The following is a 16,681-nucleotide window of genomic DNA, read 5'->3' on the forward strand; positions in this document are numbered from 1 at the left end:
AAAGAGACCTAAAAAGAAGGATAAACAAAAGCTTACTCTGGAGCTACACCATCGTCTCCCATAGATGGACGGATGCCAAGACAAGACAAGAGACAATAATTACACAACAACAGGTTCAGAAGTAAACCTAACCCTGCTCGATAAGAATCCTACTGTACTAAACATTTCTTAAATACATAGCCTTATATTACTAATATAAATCCCTTGCTAAGTCGCAAACAATAAAAATATGTGCCTTATACTGTATAAACCAAAGCTACATAGCAAACATACAAAAATAAACGTGGTAGTACAATAGTTATATCGTATATACAAGAAATTAATAAACTTACATACCTCTACAGCTGAAGATATGCAAGTCCTTTTAGTAGACCGCTGACTGACAAGACTATCCATAATGTAAAGAGTTTTATGTACGGTAAAGTATTCATACACAGATACTGTCTGTGCAATGAAGGCATTTGGTTCTTCCCATCAAAAGTACTTAGCATGTGTGGCATAGGATGAACCGAACTCACTATTTCAAAATACAAAAACAATATACATAAATCACCCTCAGGTATCGTTGTACACAAAAAATGAAAAACGAGTACATGTATTTAATAAATAAAATTTTTTATACCATTCCGTGACAGTCTGATTAGAAGATCTTTTGTTCAGTAAAATAAAATGATAGAAAGGTTCATATAGTGCAGTGCTATCATGACAAAAATAAGTAAAAATTCATGTAATAATGAACTAGCACATTGACAAATGTCGTGCATTTATTTATAGTAATAATAATAATAATAATAATGATAAAGATCTGACAAACGTTTATCATGATATTATTACTCTTATTTTAAACTTCAGAATTTAAGGAGGGACAACATGTAGATCACTGGTGGGAATTATTGCCAGATATTCATGTCTATCAAAGATAGTCATATCTTTGTGGAATTTTCTTGGCTGAAAAGTAAAATCTGCTTTCAATCTCGTGTGGCATTATTGTTTATATTATCAAAATATTCTTGGTGCGTTGGAAGTTAATCAGTTTGGAGTTGTATAAATTCGAAATCATCCTGATTTATGATTAAATTCTTTGTCCTATTTAGCACGTTAGCCGCTACTGTAAAGCTCTTTATGGCACAAAAAGCAAAATGCTTGTCCTGGCATTCAGTTTTCATACAGATTGACCAATTATGTTCCCATCAAATTTGCATTCAGGGTATTCTCATTGCCATACATTTTTCAAATGGTTATTCAATCTCTCATCCCGCTCAAAAATTTGATTCGCCATGTTTAGCAAACATGCTCTTTCCCATCAGTTTCTATTACGCGACGATTCATTAGGCAATTACAAAATTTTGGCCAATCAAAAAGCTTTATACAATGATCCTCTGTTAAACAATAAACAGAACAAATACTTATTTGAAAGCTCAAAGTGGAATGGGACCAGACAGAGCATTATTTAAAAAAAGTTTTGGAGATGATATTAAAAAATGGGTCCATATCGAGGAAATTCAGGTCAGGAGAAAAGCGAAATTATGTTTTAAAATGGAAAACAAGATGAAAACTTGTTTGAGGGCAGTTAAATCCAATTGAAGTTAAACAAAAATACAACAACAACAAATTTGAAAAACAAATTTAACAAGGGAAGCTGTGGAAAGAAGTTATAAATTGTGCCCAAAATAAACAATAAAATTACAGCTATCAGAAACAGGAAATATAAATGCTGCTGAAAATCATTCAAATTGTACAAGAAACTAATTTTATTATATCTTATTAATATTTTTATTGAACTGTTAGTGATATTACAATCACAAAATATCACTATATTTTCAGTCATTTAACTTTACAGACACACAAAAGCCAAGTCCTAATTATGCCTTATTTAACTGATGTAAATGACTAAGTTCTTCATTCTGCTTAGATGTTGGTTAGAAAATAAACTAAATCCAGATTCCTCCTTTCATATAATAGATGCCAGTGACTAAGTTCCTAATTCCACCTAGATGGTGGGTAGAAAATCAACCAAGTCCAAAATTATGCCTAAAGATGTATTTATAGCAGGAATTTGATTGTGCCTGGAGTCTGCTTAAAATAAGTTCCAGGTGGAATCTGCCTAATTATTTCATATGGTGATGCAAAATTACAGAAAAGCAGGCGGTATTTTTTGTACTAGAACTGTTCAGTTTGAACAATGAATTGTAAAATAAAGTAATAACAATGATTCCATACCTATAATGGGTTCAGCTTGATAAACTAATTGCTTGAACAGGCAGCTAAACAAAATCGCAGAAGAACCAAATTTGGCTGACTTGAAACTGTATTTGTTGTGACTAGCAAAATTAAACTAAATGTACAACTTGATCATTGATGAAAACTCAAGTGTTTTCATGTTAACTTTGCAACATTGTCAAACTAAATTTCTCCAAACAAGAGGGAACACAAATTATGTAATGTGACTAGCTGATACAAAGTAATTTATGACTGGAAAACACTGGGGCATGTCAGTTTATCTAGTTTGAAATAAAAGATCAGCAAATGAATGTGCTTCAAGTAAAGTGTTTAAGTGTCCTAGCCCTATTAACTGAATCTGTCAAGTCTAGAGTTCAGAACATTCACAAAGACATTAAGGCATAGTCATGTTTTTCTTGAGAAATAGTAGCATATCAACATTCCTTGCACTGATTGCTGCTTTTTGGCTTAAAACAATGTATTCTGCATTACTAAAGACCCTTTCAGAAGGGACAGATGCTGCTGGTATGCAGATCAGTTCTCTTGCATAACTGAATAGCAGCAGAAACTGATGTTGATGAACTTGCCACCATTGTAATGGATTTTGCACAAGAGGAATGGATTCCTCATCCTTGCAACTATCACTTTCTTCATTTACTTTTTCAAGAACAGTTTTAGTATTTTTCTCCACTTTCACAATATATACAGCTCCAAAAATGGAAGCAAGTCCATCATTAGTTGCCTTTGGTAAAAAAAGAAATGCTTTTGTTGGAGTAATGGAAGCATCAATGTACCCAGACGAAGCAGAAACATAGTCAACGTTTGCTAACTGAGATGAGTCAGAGGCATTCTGGTGACCTTAATTCTTTTTATTTAGTGAGATGTAGCTGTGCTTATATCCTCTGCTGACAACTGTAGTAATGCAGGAAAGGGTGGGGCACCACTAGCAGGATATTGATTGCGTACCTGTTTAACTTTCATGGGTTGATTTTGTTCATATGAAGTGGACATAGACAGCCAGTCGATTGAAGACTTAAAATCAAATATTGTGTCAGGAAAGGGAGGTTTTTGAACTTGGGATCAAGGGCAGTTGCTGTCTGGAGGAAATCTTTGTTTCCTGCATACCTGGTTTAAAGTCTTTCAACATTGTTGAATCATGATTGGACTCTGTCAAAAGTGTGTCCATGAGTTGATTCTGCATTGAAAAAATGATGGACATTGTGTGTGTTTCTTCTGTGCACAAAAATGCTGTGATTGTCTGCAGTGGTTTCAAACAGTCCAGTCATGATGTCACTTTCTGACAAGGTGGATATGTCTTTGTTCACATTTGCGCACCTGTTTGCTGGTTAGGTCAGCATACAAGCCAGTCATGGAATCATTAAAAAGTTTTGGTATTTAAAAAATAACGCCCTTACTTTCATCAGCAAGATGAAAAATAAAAATCAAAGACTGTTAAGGTGGAGTTTACTTTTATAGGAAAATAACATTGACATCAGGCACTTCATGGGAGAAGATAGTTTAATAGCAGACGCACTTCCTTGTGAATGGATATGTATTATTTCATGTACACTGTTTATAATACATAAGAGTTCTTATGTTTGTTTTTTTAACCTCCTGTATAATTAATCATTGGTAAAAAGAAAACTTCATCCTATAAATCTTTCTTTTTCTTTATTGGGGGAAGTGTTATATATATTTGATTTAATTTATATTTGATTTAATATAATTGTTTGTAGGTTTTAAATTTTGTATTCCAATACATGTTATAGTAATGTAATTTTGTTTACTGGAATTAGACATTTTCCAGAAATTAGTTTGACCTGACTGTTTTTCGTAAACACCTAATAATAGAACTTTGTATCTTTCTGCTGACCTAGTTCCTGACCTTGATTCAAAATTAGTAACAGATGAAGTAAACATCTTTTTTCATTTTTTGATTCATTCCTAGTGTGGGATTTTAGGGTGGAATCGAGACATTTTACACGTAATAACCTCTATTTTGAAATTCTGGTTTTACCAGAATTGTGCAATAGTCAGGATTAATTCTGATGTTTGAGAAATAATCTCATTTGGGCTTTTAAACATTTTGACTTCAAGGTTGTTTTTTTCTGTTGTGACCAGTTAAAGTTAGATTTTAATTTTTCTTCAGATTATTTGGATTCTAAAAGATGAATTCTTTTCCCAAGGGATACATGCTCATGCAGAATTCTTGGACAAAGACATTTATTGAATTATTCGGAATTCAAAAACTGGAATATTTTTTCTTGTAGTACAACAAAGAACTGTTGACATGTCAATACTATACTGGCTACAGTATACGTCATCGCCTTCCATTTTGGATTTTTGTCGGGACTCAAACTAAAATTCATTAGAACATTTTATTACTAGGACTTTTAATTTTTAATTCTTAGACTATTCTTGGATCATTTTTGGATTTGATTCTTTAAACCGTAAGTTTTTTCCATTTTTTCCTTGCTTTTCTAGGCAATTATTTGTTAAATTTTACAAAGCTTGTTGTCTTCAATTTTTTCTTGTTACTGTTTGTGAGAGCCTAAACATGTAACAATATAAACAATAATTGTATAAATGTAGTTGCAAAAGTATTTTTTGACTCATTACTATTTCAAACTACTTTTGCGCGTGCCACTATGCTTTAAAAAATCCATTCTGGAAACAATCAGCAATTTTTAGGCAGGTAGTTATATATGGATGCAAAAGAAGGTCAGTAGAGGCATATTGAGAAAGGGGCATTATAATCATCCTTATGAAAAGTCATATGAAAAAAATGGACAGACTGATAGATACACATATATGTATGTATATATATATATATATGTGTGTGTGTGTGTGTGTGTGTGTGTGCACTTAGAAAACATCGATGGGTATTCATGGGATGAAGTTAGTAATATCATTTCCAAAAAGGACCTCATATGGTGACAAACTTCTAACATAACTTTTTTCTTTCAAACAATACGATATTTTTTAATATGAGGAGCAGAAATAGTAATAGCTAATCACAATAACCTTATGTAATGCAAAACGTTAAAATTTATATTGTGATATTAGCTTATTTGAAAAGGAAATACATGTAAAACCCTATCTGTTGTATATGCAGTTGAACAGCAACAAGGGCAAGCTGGTCCCAATATAGCAGGAATTGCTGGAGGAATAGGAGCAGCTGTGGTGGTCATAGCAGTCATTATAGTGGTCTTTGTTGTCATAAAAAGAAGAAATAAATCAAATGGTAAGTATGAATTTCCCTTAATGCTGGGAAAATGTAACTAACTACTCAATATCTGTTATTGGTGATTAGTTTGAGACTTTTTAGGAGAGAAGGTACAACAATAATATCAACCTACTTTGAAATTACTGTCAGCAATCATTGGTCATTATTGACCTGTTTTATTATGGCAGGATGATCATGTCTTGGGAAAAAATATAAAGCAAAAAGGGCAAATCCATTATTGTATTTATTTTTCATTTTATTTTCAGAAGACAAAGTCAACAATTCATTTAAAGTTTGAAAAACTAAATTAAGCTTGGAACATCTTGTTTGATCTCCGAACTTTAAATTTAATTATTGATTATTCACCACAATCAGTCACATGGAGTAAGGATGAACCTCTGGATTTGAACTGTCAAAATTTGTTAACTACAGGAATCCAAGACAAAAACATTTCTTTATAACGAATTATGTCATGATTTGGTCCTGGGAGAGACACTAACAGAATTGTGCAAGAACCATGCAAAGTGGACAAATGAAATTTGATTAGAATATTTGTAACCTGATCAAATTTTTTAATACACATCTTTAAAATAATTCCCGAGTTTAACAAATTAAATTTTATAGGCATATTTGGCTTTATATGCAGATGACCTCATTATATTGTTATGATATGAAATGGATTTTTCTGGGGGTTTTTTACAAAATGTTTTTAATTGGATTTTATTTTCACTGAGACCTGTTAATAAGATTAAGGAAAAGTTACTGGAGTTACACAAATGAAATCTGGCACAGCTAGTAAACACAACTATACAGGTTGGAAGAAACAAAAATCATCACTATGAAAATGGAGGAGCTGTCTGCTGGCTTGTCAGCTAATGACAATACACATATATTTGAGAATCGTAATACTTACAGGGGTCATACTAGGGAGTGATTTATGCAAAATAATCACTTTAGAGTTGGTCATTTCACCTAAAAAGAGTGCCAACAGTACTTAATGTCTTAATATTACTTTCCACAAGCCCACTTACAAAATAAACTATATCAAGTTTAATGTTTCATCAGAAATATGCACAGACTATGAAGCAGCAGAGAGGGCGAACAGACCATAGAATTCCGACAAACAAATAAACAAAAAAAATAAACACGTAGAAAGGTCCAGATTTTCACAAATAAATGTTTCCTTGAGATGATTTTATTTTTTGTTGAAACCAACCCCATCAATAAAACCCTATCGAAAAGATAGCTGAAAAATAAAGTACTCTACATGTTTATTTATTTTTTTGTTTAATTACTGGACGACCAACATTGGTAGGTGCCTTCTCTGCTGCTATTAATTAAAAGATTTTATCAAGACCCACACGATATCTTGTTCTTGGATCATGTAAATTTATTGTTATAAATCCATGCGGAGTAGCTTGCGCTCGTGAGAAGAAATTTCTGAATTTAATTATATCCATGTCACCACCACACCAAGTTTGATGAATATTTCGCAGCGTGTGTGTGTCTACACCATTAAACACAACTAAAATGTTGCAGTTGTCCCTGATTACTTTCGGAATTTGTGTATATCGTTGAGTAACATAGATCACATCTGTATTTTTCTGTCTACCTCGGGAAAATATTCTAGCTGGATTTGATTGTTTATCTAGCATCACATCGTCGTATACAACTAAATTATTGATAAATCCGTCTAAAACATCTGCGGACGGTGCTTCATCAATATCGGTTATAAACTCTATAACATCATTACCCTCGTCCAGTAATCGCGCGTTTTCACTGAAATCTTTAAGTACATCATAACATCGTTGATCATCAGTGGATGGTGCTACTAAATACAATTTATCCCATTTCAACCATCTCATTATCAAATTAAGTAATAATTGCGTCTTACCCGATCCAGATGGTCCTATGATAATCATTCTGATGGAGTTCGGTAGCGCAGGATGATGTTTAACTGGCTCTCGTCGCCGAGTTGCTGAGAAATCAATTATATCCATATATATTATATCATGAGTTTATATTGTTTACGCTGTAGAGTTAAAACTCCAACTATTGATTTAGCTACAGTTATAACAAAAAATAAAAAAATAGCATATGGTGGAAAATGTTCTGTATGCGGTAGGAAGAAATTTTCGTTTTTACCTAATAAGCACGGTGGTGATATTGCTAATTTGATGTCAAAGTTTCCAGGTGCTCCATGGGCTAAATACATCGGAGAAAAACATCTACCAGGATATAATTATTGCGGTCCTGGTACTAGACTTGATATCAGGCTCGATAATCAAGATCAACCAAAACCAGGCGAGGAACCAATAAACGCTATTGATCGAGCTTGTCACGCTCATGATGTTGCGTATAAAAGTAAAAATCTACAAGATAGACATATTGCGGATGTGAAATTAATTCACGCGCTAGATTCTATAAAAAATAAAAATATCAAAGAAAAATTAGCTAATTGGTTAGTAAGATCCGCGATGAAAAGTAAATTAGCACTTGGGGCTGGTAATATATAAATGGAATCGATTTATTATTCACCGAGAGGATACTGGAGAGGCAAAGCAGCAATTGGTAAACTTGCTGATGCAGCAGCGGTTAAACATTCTACTGCTAAAACGTGGTTATCTAAGCAAGCAATATGGCAAATTTATCTACCACGTCCTAAACAAATTAAGGACGCGTATTTCGATGTCAGTGTTCCTAATGAAGTTCATCAAGCTGATATTCTGTTTTTACCGCATGATACTGTGCGTAGAAAAACATACAAATACGCGTTAACCGTAGTTGATGTTGCAAGTAGATATAAAGAAGCAGAACCGTTATCAACGAAAACATCATCTGAAGTAGCCGATACATTTGAACGAATTTATCAACGAGGTGGTGGACCACGAGGTGGTCTACGATGGCCACAGCTACTACAGGTTGATCCTGGTAAGGAATGTCTTGGTCCAGTATCATCGTTGATGAAACAACATAATACCAAAATACGACGAGGACATACTGCAATTCACCGTGATCAGGCGATTGTTGAGCGATTTAATCGAACACTTGCTGAGCGGTTATTTGGATATCAATACGCGAAGGAATTTATTCAGGATAAAAGATCTCGCGAATGGGTGGCAAGATTACCAAACGTGATAGCTGCATTAAATAATGAGATTACACGAACAACCAACATGAAACCCATTAATTCAATTACGAAAAAAAATATACCAACACAACGAAAAGATGTTGAAAAACAGAAAATATTGGGTGATGTCACAGTCAGATATTTATATGAGCCTGGTGAACTTGAAGGTGGTAGCGCGAGAGCGACTGATCCTATTTGGAGTGTTACCACACACAAAATATCCATCGTGACAAGATCACCAGGTAGACCTGCAATATACAGATTAGATTCGGCTGCTCCTCAACATGGATTTGTACGTGAACAACTACAAATAATCCCCACGGATACACAACTACCACCACGATCACTTAACTAGCACTAGCGCCAAGGGTGCCTGCACCGCGACGTTGATTACACTCGAGACAGGTCAACATGATATTTTCTCGTGTATGACCGCGACTATTATCTTTTCTATCTACGGTAAATTGTCTTGAATCATTACTGGAATACCTCCACAGCATTATACAATTGCAACTTGTGCAATGATTATTCTGCTGCTGTTTTAACTCAATAATAAATTCAACATCAAGATCAAAGTCGCATTTATTTTTTTTATCAGATTGTTTATATCCGATTAATTTTTTTTTTATTATATCATCATCGATGATGTTAAATTTATCAACGATTTCAGGAATTATAATTCTACGTAATTGAGATATTTTTCTGACCCTCGATACCGCTAAATAAACTAAATTTGACCACGCGATGTGATCGTCTACAATCCAGACTCGTGTGTCAGAAATAGTTAATCCCTGAGATGAGTGGATCGTCATGGCGTATCCCAACACCCATGGAGATTTGTCAGCGCATAATGCATCTTCGACCACACTGATATCGACGGCGACAATATCATTTAATACGAGATTCTGTTTTCTTGACTCTATCAATGGTCCTGGAATATCAACATTAATATTCTGTTTTCGTGTATCTGATGGTCTATAACACAACGGTACGGGTAATTCTGAATATTTTTCTTTATGTAGTTCAAATAACTGCTGTTGTAAATCGTCTCTGATTATTTTTCTGCTTGCTACGATCAAATCGTTGGGTCTCCATAAATTTAAAAAATCGCTCATTGAGGTCTCTGAGATCACTCCACGTAATATTTCACACTGAATTTTGTTTGATTGTAATCTGATTAATTTTTTTAATTCCTTCAAATTTGCATCAAGAGCTCTATGATCATCATCCATTTCTTCGTAATAATCAACGAAATTTTTTAGCCAATCATGTGGAGATGGTCCAACAAAAGGCGGCGGTTGACCATGATCGCCACACATTATTATAGCGGTATTTTTCGTCAACAACCAATCAAGAAACGTTTTTAATGTATCTAATGACACCGTACATATCTCATCCCAAATAATTGTTTTAGGTATATATTTTTCTCCCATTCGTTCAGGAGTCCATGTATCCCCGCGCCACCGAAATAAACTATGATACGTGCAAGATTGTACTTGCCGTTGTTTCATCTCGCGTGCAAGTCTATGTGTGGGTGTCAGCACGATCATATCTGAATTTCTAAAAACATTAATTGCTCGAGTCGTTTTGCCGCATCCACCAGGTCCATTGAGATATACTGTCTTATATCTGGTTATTGGATCACTCAATGATGGCGCTTTCGACATTTCTGATATTTTATTACCCTTACGATAAAAATCTCTCACTGGAGCATCTGCTGATTCTGTATAATTGTGTAATAGTTCTTTTTTTATTCTCCACGAACCCCATCGTTCATCATTACTTGTAAATTTCATAACAGATTCTAAATATTTACTCGAAATGTAAAACGAATCTGTTGCGACTCTGACTGCGGTCTTGGGAAATCTATTAATCATCGATAATAAATTTATAGAAACATAAGCCAACATGGAAGATCTTAGATGAGTATACTGTGGGGAGACGTCATTTATGTAACTAACGATCATACCCAATTTTGTTCCGTTGGATAAATAAACACTTTCTCGATTTACAAATATATTTCTCGCTGTTGTATCAGCAATTATAAAATCGTACTCGGCATCATCTAAAATTAATCGTGTGTGATGTCTTTTATGATCATATGCACCACCTTGAGTAAATTTACCTATAATTTTTCTACCGAGATCTTTTGCGGTTTTGAGTTTAATCTCGAGAATTTTAGGAGCTTCTTTGATGATATCATCTTCGGAAACATCAGGACATTTTTCCTTAAACTCGCTAATAACTTCATCGAGATTGATATAATCTGGCATGGGCAACCAAACTTCGGTCTGCGCGTGATATGATATAATTGCCTCACTGACCACCAACGATGTCAATATCGCACAATCTAGCATATATCGTAACAAAACTATAGGTGCCCAACGTTTTTCACAAAAATGTCTGCCAAACCAAACATAACAAATCTTGTGAAGATTTTTGTTAAACTCGAATGATTCAACACAAGCAAATCCAGTCAGATCAAAATCAGGTAATGGTCCATTAATTGCTACTCGCGTCATCTCGTTTGTGGGGTGACCGAATCTTTTAAAGTACACAGAACAATCTCCGTATTCTAGAAAACTTCCCGGATAACATGCAACCATATCAACCGAAATAACGTCATCGTAATTATATTTGGTATTCCACAATCCACCGTGTCCGTATTCGACGCAACTTGCGCGTACGTCCTCGAGTAAATCAAATCGTGTTGGTTTCCATGAATTTCGTTCTCTGGCGAAATGCGCCGCAACAGATGGAACGGTAAAACAATTAGTAATTTGTCAGTATTTTCTGCGTGTTTGCACTCTAAAAACTTCTCCGCGAGATTTTTCATCTCGTCATGGAGAGATTCTGTTCGATATATTTCACCATTTGGTCTAACAAACTGATCAAATTCACCTTCCTCATTACTTTTAAATAACCATACCGATACAGGATCGTTTTTACTTATTTCGTTGATAAAATCAAACATTCTATCTATCCCAGAATTATCTGGGGAGTAAAATCTAACAGTTCGATCTTGTGGAAATATTGTTACTGCGCTGGTCCATGCATGCGCGTTGTGATCAATAATATTTATTGGAGCTCCTTTCGATTTATATTTTGGTACAGTACTTCTCCCGTTATTGTCGCTACGGTTATTGGAAATTTTAATATTTTTCCCAACTCAGCAACATCTTTTATTGTAGCACCTTTATCCTTGACTGAATCAGCCCACGAGTTTATTTTTTTACGTCTTAAATCAGTTAATCCGTTTCCACGCATCGCGTTTGTAAAGTGTTCTATTACTCGTTCGGCTACACAATTTAACCTTGAAAATTTCATGGGTGCCAGTTTATCAACATTGGGTTTTTTATTTATCTCATAAATTCCATAAATAACCGCTGTTACAGGATATGCTCGCTCATAATACGGTTTGTCAACACCCGTCAGTAGACCCGGTCTGGAATTTTTACTTAATATGACAGTTTTATTATTGCCAAGAACAGGATCATATTTGTCACGGATAATCCAACTACCTGTTTCTGTTAATACAATAAATTTTACTCTGAAGAAATATTTTTGATTGCCCTCGTATTCAGTGATGTAGTTAATGATAGTTGCCGCTCGCTTGTCATTCATTGTGGCGTCCTTGACAGTATTGCCTATAATCTTGAACGTTGACCATGTATGAGATGCACCATCCGTGTAAAATTCTTTCTTGGCGTCGTGAATTTTCGAGATCAGACTTTTATTTTTCGGATCAACCAGATCTCGTACTGGCAAGTCAGAAGATAATCTGTCGAGGTTGAATTTATATTTAGAAGGCCTAGTTTGGGATAATCTCTCAAACTCGTTCATATAATTAAAACAAATATTTAAATAAAAAATGTTATATATACAATGTCTCAATGCAGATGGTTGATGATCGGTTCAGTAAATCGATGTAATAAATCCTGTAGAGGTGAATTTTGCTGGATGCACTTACAAAGTATACGACAAGGAAGTCTAGGACCAATACCGTGTCTGCGGTGTGGTGTTGGAGTGCGAGGAAAAACAAAATTATGCGGAAATTGCGGTGCAAAACGGTTCAGAGAGCTTAAAAGATATTATGACAAAAAAAATAATAATGGTGAAAATGCTATAAAATCCGTGGAGGATTATATATCAAGATTTCAGACAAACAATGATTTAAACAAATAATATTATTATAATGGAGCAAAATAAATTTGTCCCACATCCCACAATAACAAATTACGAATCAGATCGTAATGGTGTCATCAGACACTGTATGCTTAAAAGACCTGTTGGTAATGTTTCTAATACTGGTTATCTAATGTTTACTGCTGGAGGGAAACATTATCTATGTCATAGATTTACGTACGAATGTTTCTTCGGAGTGATCAAAGACGGTCTTGTGATCGATCACATTGACGGGAACACTCAAAACAATAATTTATCCAATTTACAAGCTATCTCACACAGCGAGAATAATACACGTGGTAATACTGGAAGATGTAAGACAGTTTCCAGAAGGGCGGTAAATTCCACAAACATAGAAACTGGTGAAGAAATTACATTTCAATCTATGAACGCAGCTGCGAAATACTTTAATATTAATCCGCTTTTGGTACAATTTATCGCAGAAAATATAACCAGATCTGCTTTCTCAAAAAATTATAAACAGAGAATCATCTTTCAGTATCAATAATTATCATCACCACATTATTAACTATCATCACCACATTAATTTAATTTTTTTAATTTATGTCACAGTATGTCCTCCATACACTACTGAATTTTTGATTATATAAGGGGGAGATTATTTTGTAATATATAGTTTTCTTCGTAGATTTTTGATTTTTTATGATCGTAATTGGTCAGTTTAACTAATTACGTCGTAATTAATTACTCGTAGAAGCATATTTATGATTTTTAAATATTTCCCATCATACAACATTACGAGAAATCAGGGCAATTTTACAACCGCTGTTATTGATCCGCAGGTAGTTATATACAATCAGCTTAGAAACCGTTGTTAGTGTACAGGTGCATTTCACAATCCGTTATTGATTTCTCAGGTATTTGCAGTCTGCATAATACAGATATATTCAGAAACCGTTATTTTAATGCAGGTAGTTATTTAAATGTAGAAATTATTATTATTATTCAGAAACCACTATTTCAGTGTAAATATATTTGAAATTAGTTCTTTAGTTATATATTAACTTCCGAAATATATGTTTCTAACAAGATTTGATAGGTCATTCAGTATCGTATTGGACTGTGACGCTCGCGGTCCAGGATCGAATCCCATGACTGACAATTGGTCGGGTGGTTACGCATATTAGCGATTTTTATAATTAATTGGGGCACCGCCAGCCCCCCTCCGCGAGAACACCATCCTATCATGTCAAACGTGGTAGATACATGTTTTTGTATTTACCACGGGTTGATTATTGTGGGTGGGTGTTCTCGCGGAGAAAATGGCCTCATTGCATTACATCTCATTTCATTCATTCATTCATCACATCTCATTACATATATTTCATCTTATTACATCTCATTACATACTTAATGAACCTGCTAAAAGACTCGAATAGAGGTTCCATTTCATAATATATGTTTGTGTCGTCATTCATTGCATAATGAACCTGCTAAAAGACTCGAATAGAGGTTTCATTTCATAATATATGTTTGTGTCGTCATTCATTGCATAATGAACCTGCTAAAAGACTCGAATAGAGGTTCTTCATTCATTAAATGTTCTGTGTGCCTGGTGAACTTGGTAGAATGCGATGGCAATCTGCGAGTTCTTGGCTGTGCCGTCCATGCATAATCTGAACTCGCTAAAGACTCGATAGGGGTTCTTCATTCATTAAATGTTCTGTGTGCCTGGTGAACTTGGTAGAATGCGATGGCAATCTGCGAGTTCTTGGCTGTGCCGTCCATGCATAATCTGAACCTGCTAAAAGACTCAAATAGAGGTTCCATTTCATAATATATGTGCCGTCCATGCATAATCTGAACCTGCTAAAAGACTCGAATAGAGGTTCCATTTCATAATATATGTGCCGTCCATGCATAATCTGAACATGCTAAAAGACTCGAATAGAGGTTCTTCATTCATTAAATGTTTTGTGTGCCTGGTGAACTTGGTAGAATGCGATGGCAATCTGCGAGTTCTTGGCTGTACTGTCCTTGAAACATCCCGACAAACTCGCTAAAGACTCGATAGGGGTTCTAGGGATAATTTTTCTTTATTTTAAAGATTTATATATTATACAATGAACCACAAAAATATCGAAGACATTATTTCTGCTATCAAAAAACTAGAAGAAAACGGAATTAATATATCTGACGAACTAAATCCTGAAAAAATAATATCTGATTTTGAAACGTTGGAAGAGCTTAAGGACGAAAATAAGTACGTTCTATCATCTCAATATAAGTTCATAAAGCGGATTCAGTCAGCTATGTTTCAGTCACTGGCTATGGTGAGCGATGATCAAGTAAATAAATTTGTTCCTCTTTCTGCCACAGTAGAAAAGGTCAGATCGCTGTTATCACACGAGTACGAAACGAATAAAACAATCAGTAAACGCATAAGATACTTAAGAAAAATTATATCAGCGGGAAACGACCAAAGCACCCCTGTCTGAATTAATTATTTATTTATTCTGACATTATATTTATTCTGAAATATTATATTTATTCTTAGATTATATTTATTCTGAGATTGATGGGCTGGTTGGTACTCAGGATCATGCAAACCAATCAATTTCGTAATTTTGATGGGTTAGTTGATACTCGGATTTATGTAAAATGATCAAATTTGCAATTTTGATGGGTCAGTTGGTACTCAGATTTATTATATTTATTCTGAGATTATATTTATTCTGAAATATTATATATTTATTCTGAGATTGATGGGTTAGTTGGTACTCAGATTTATTATTTATTTTATTTTCTGAATTATCCATCAGATCGTAGGGGTAAGTTGCTTGATTCTCTAATTGATTTCAATTGAATAAAATACCAAAACCAACAAAAATTAGAAAAAATCAGTAAAAGTAGCTCAAATATCAGTAAAATTAGCTCAAATATCAGTAAAATTAGCTCAAAAAATATGTAATTTTTTAATGATTTATTGGTTTTTACTGTTTTTGATATTTTATTCAATTGAAATCAAATAGAGAATCAAGCAACTTACCCCTATGATCTAATGGACAAAATCACCCAAAATGGGTAAAATACCCATCAAAAACACAAAATTTGTTGATTTTTCACTGAAATTCAGAAAAAAATAAAATATTTCTGATAAAATAAAATATTTCTGATAAAATAAAAGTAAAATAAAATAAAATATTTCTGATAAAATAAAATAAAATAAAATATTTCTTAATCCGCTCCTTATTTTATTCATTCTGGAATATTATTTTTTTAAGTTGATCGACTTTAATGCAGGAATGTGCATAATTTAGAATCTGATCTCTGCTACAAATGATCTCGATAATATGTTTTTGACGGAGCTCATCTAACTGTTCTTGTGTTAATAAGAAATCCTCACCTCCGTATTCATCAATAACTAAATTAACGTTAAATTGCTCCATGTTTTGTGAAAACGCTGTTCTGATGGCGTTTTCAAGTACTTCTTTGTCATGTATAAAAACCCTCACGTGCTGGTACATTATATAATATTTACTTGATTAATTTAGAATCGAAGATTCTTGATCAAAGATCTACGATTTCACATACAGATTTATCACAAGCTCTTCTCCACGTACGTCAATTAAGTGATTAAGGTGGTCTGTGAGCTTAAAATTTATTCGTGTTAACATATTATTGTGACACCGCAGATAAACAGGATTAGTTGGTTCTTGCACGATTAAACTTCCGGGGGAAACTTATGATGTAAATGTATATAAAATATATCCTTGTTGAGCCTGATTTGATCTTCCGAGATCTATTTGATAGCTGCCATCGACTACGTCACAAACCAGATTGACCACGATCGTGCTGGTTATATTAACGATTCCCGGAGAAACGTGTCTGCCGCCACCATGTGGATCATTTTTATGTCTTAAAACAGTTGGAGGTGGTGCTAGTTTTTTCCACGCATC

General features: G+C 34.1%; 1 protein-coding gene across 1 annotated transcript in view; it reads left to right on the plus strand.

The window, feature by feature from the left end:
• The window catches only part of LOC149774894 (uncharacterized), a 194,136-nt gene that overhangs the window by 110,892 nt on the left and 66,563 nt on the right, over positions 1–16,681 (plus strand). Inside the window, exon 5 of the mRNA XM_089944630.1 lies at positions 5,336–5,464. Within this exon, the coding sequence (XP_089800756.1) occupies positions 5,336–5,464 (129 nt within the window). The remainder of the gene's footprint in view (positions 1–5,335; positions 5,465–16,681) is intronic.

This window comes from Sinohyriopsis cumingii, unplaced genomic scaffold (genome assembly GCF_028554795.1).
Source record: "Sinohyriopsis cumingii isolate HCF-2022 unplaced genomic scaffold, ASM2855479v2 utg000069l, whole genome shotgun sequence".
Lineage (NCBI taxonomy): Eukaryota > Metazoa > Mollusca > Bivalvia > Unionida > Unionidae > Sinohyriopsis > Sinohyriopsis cumingii.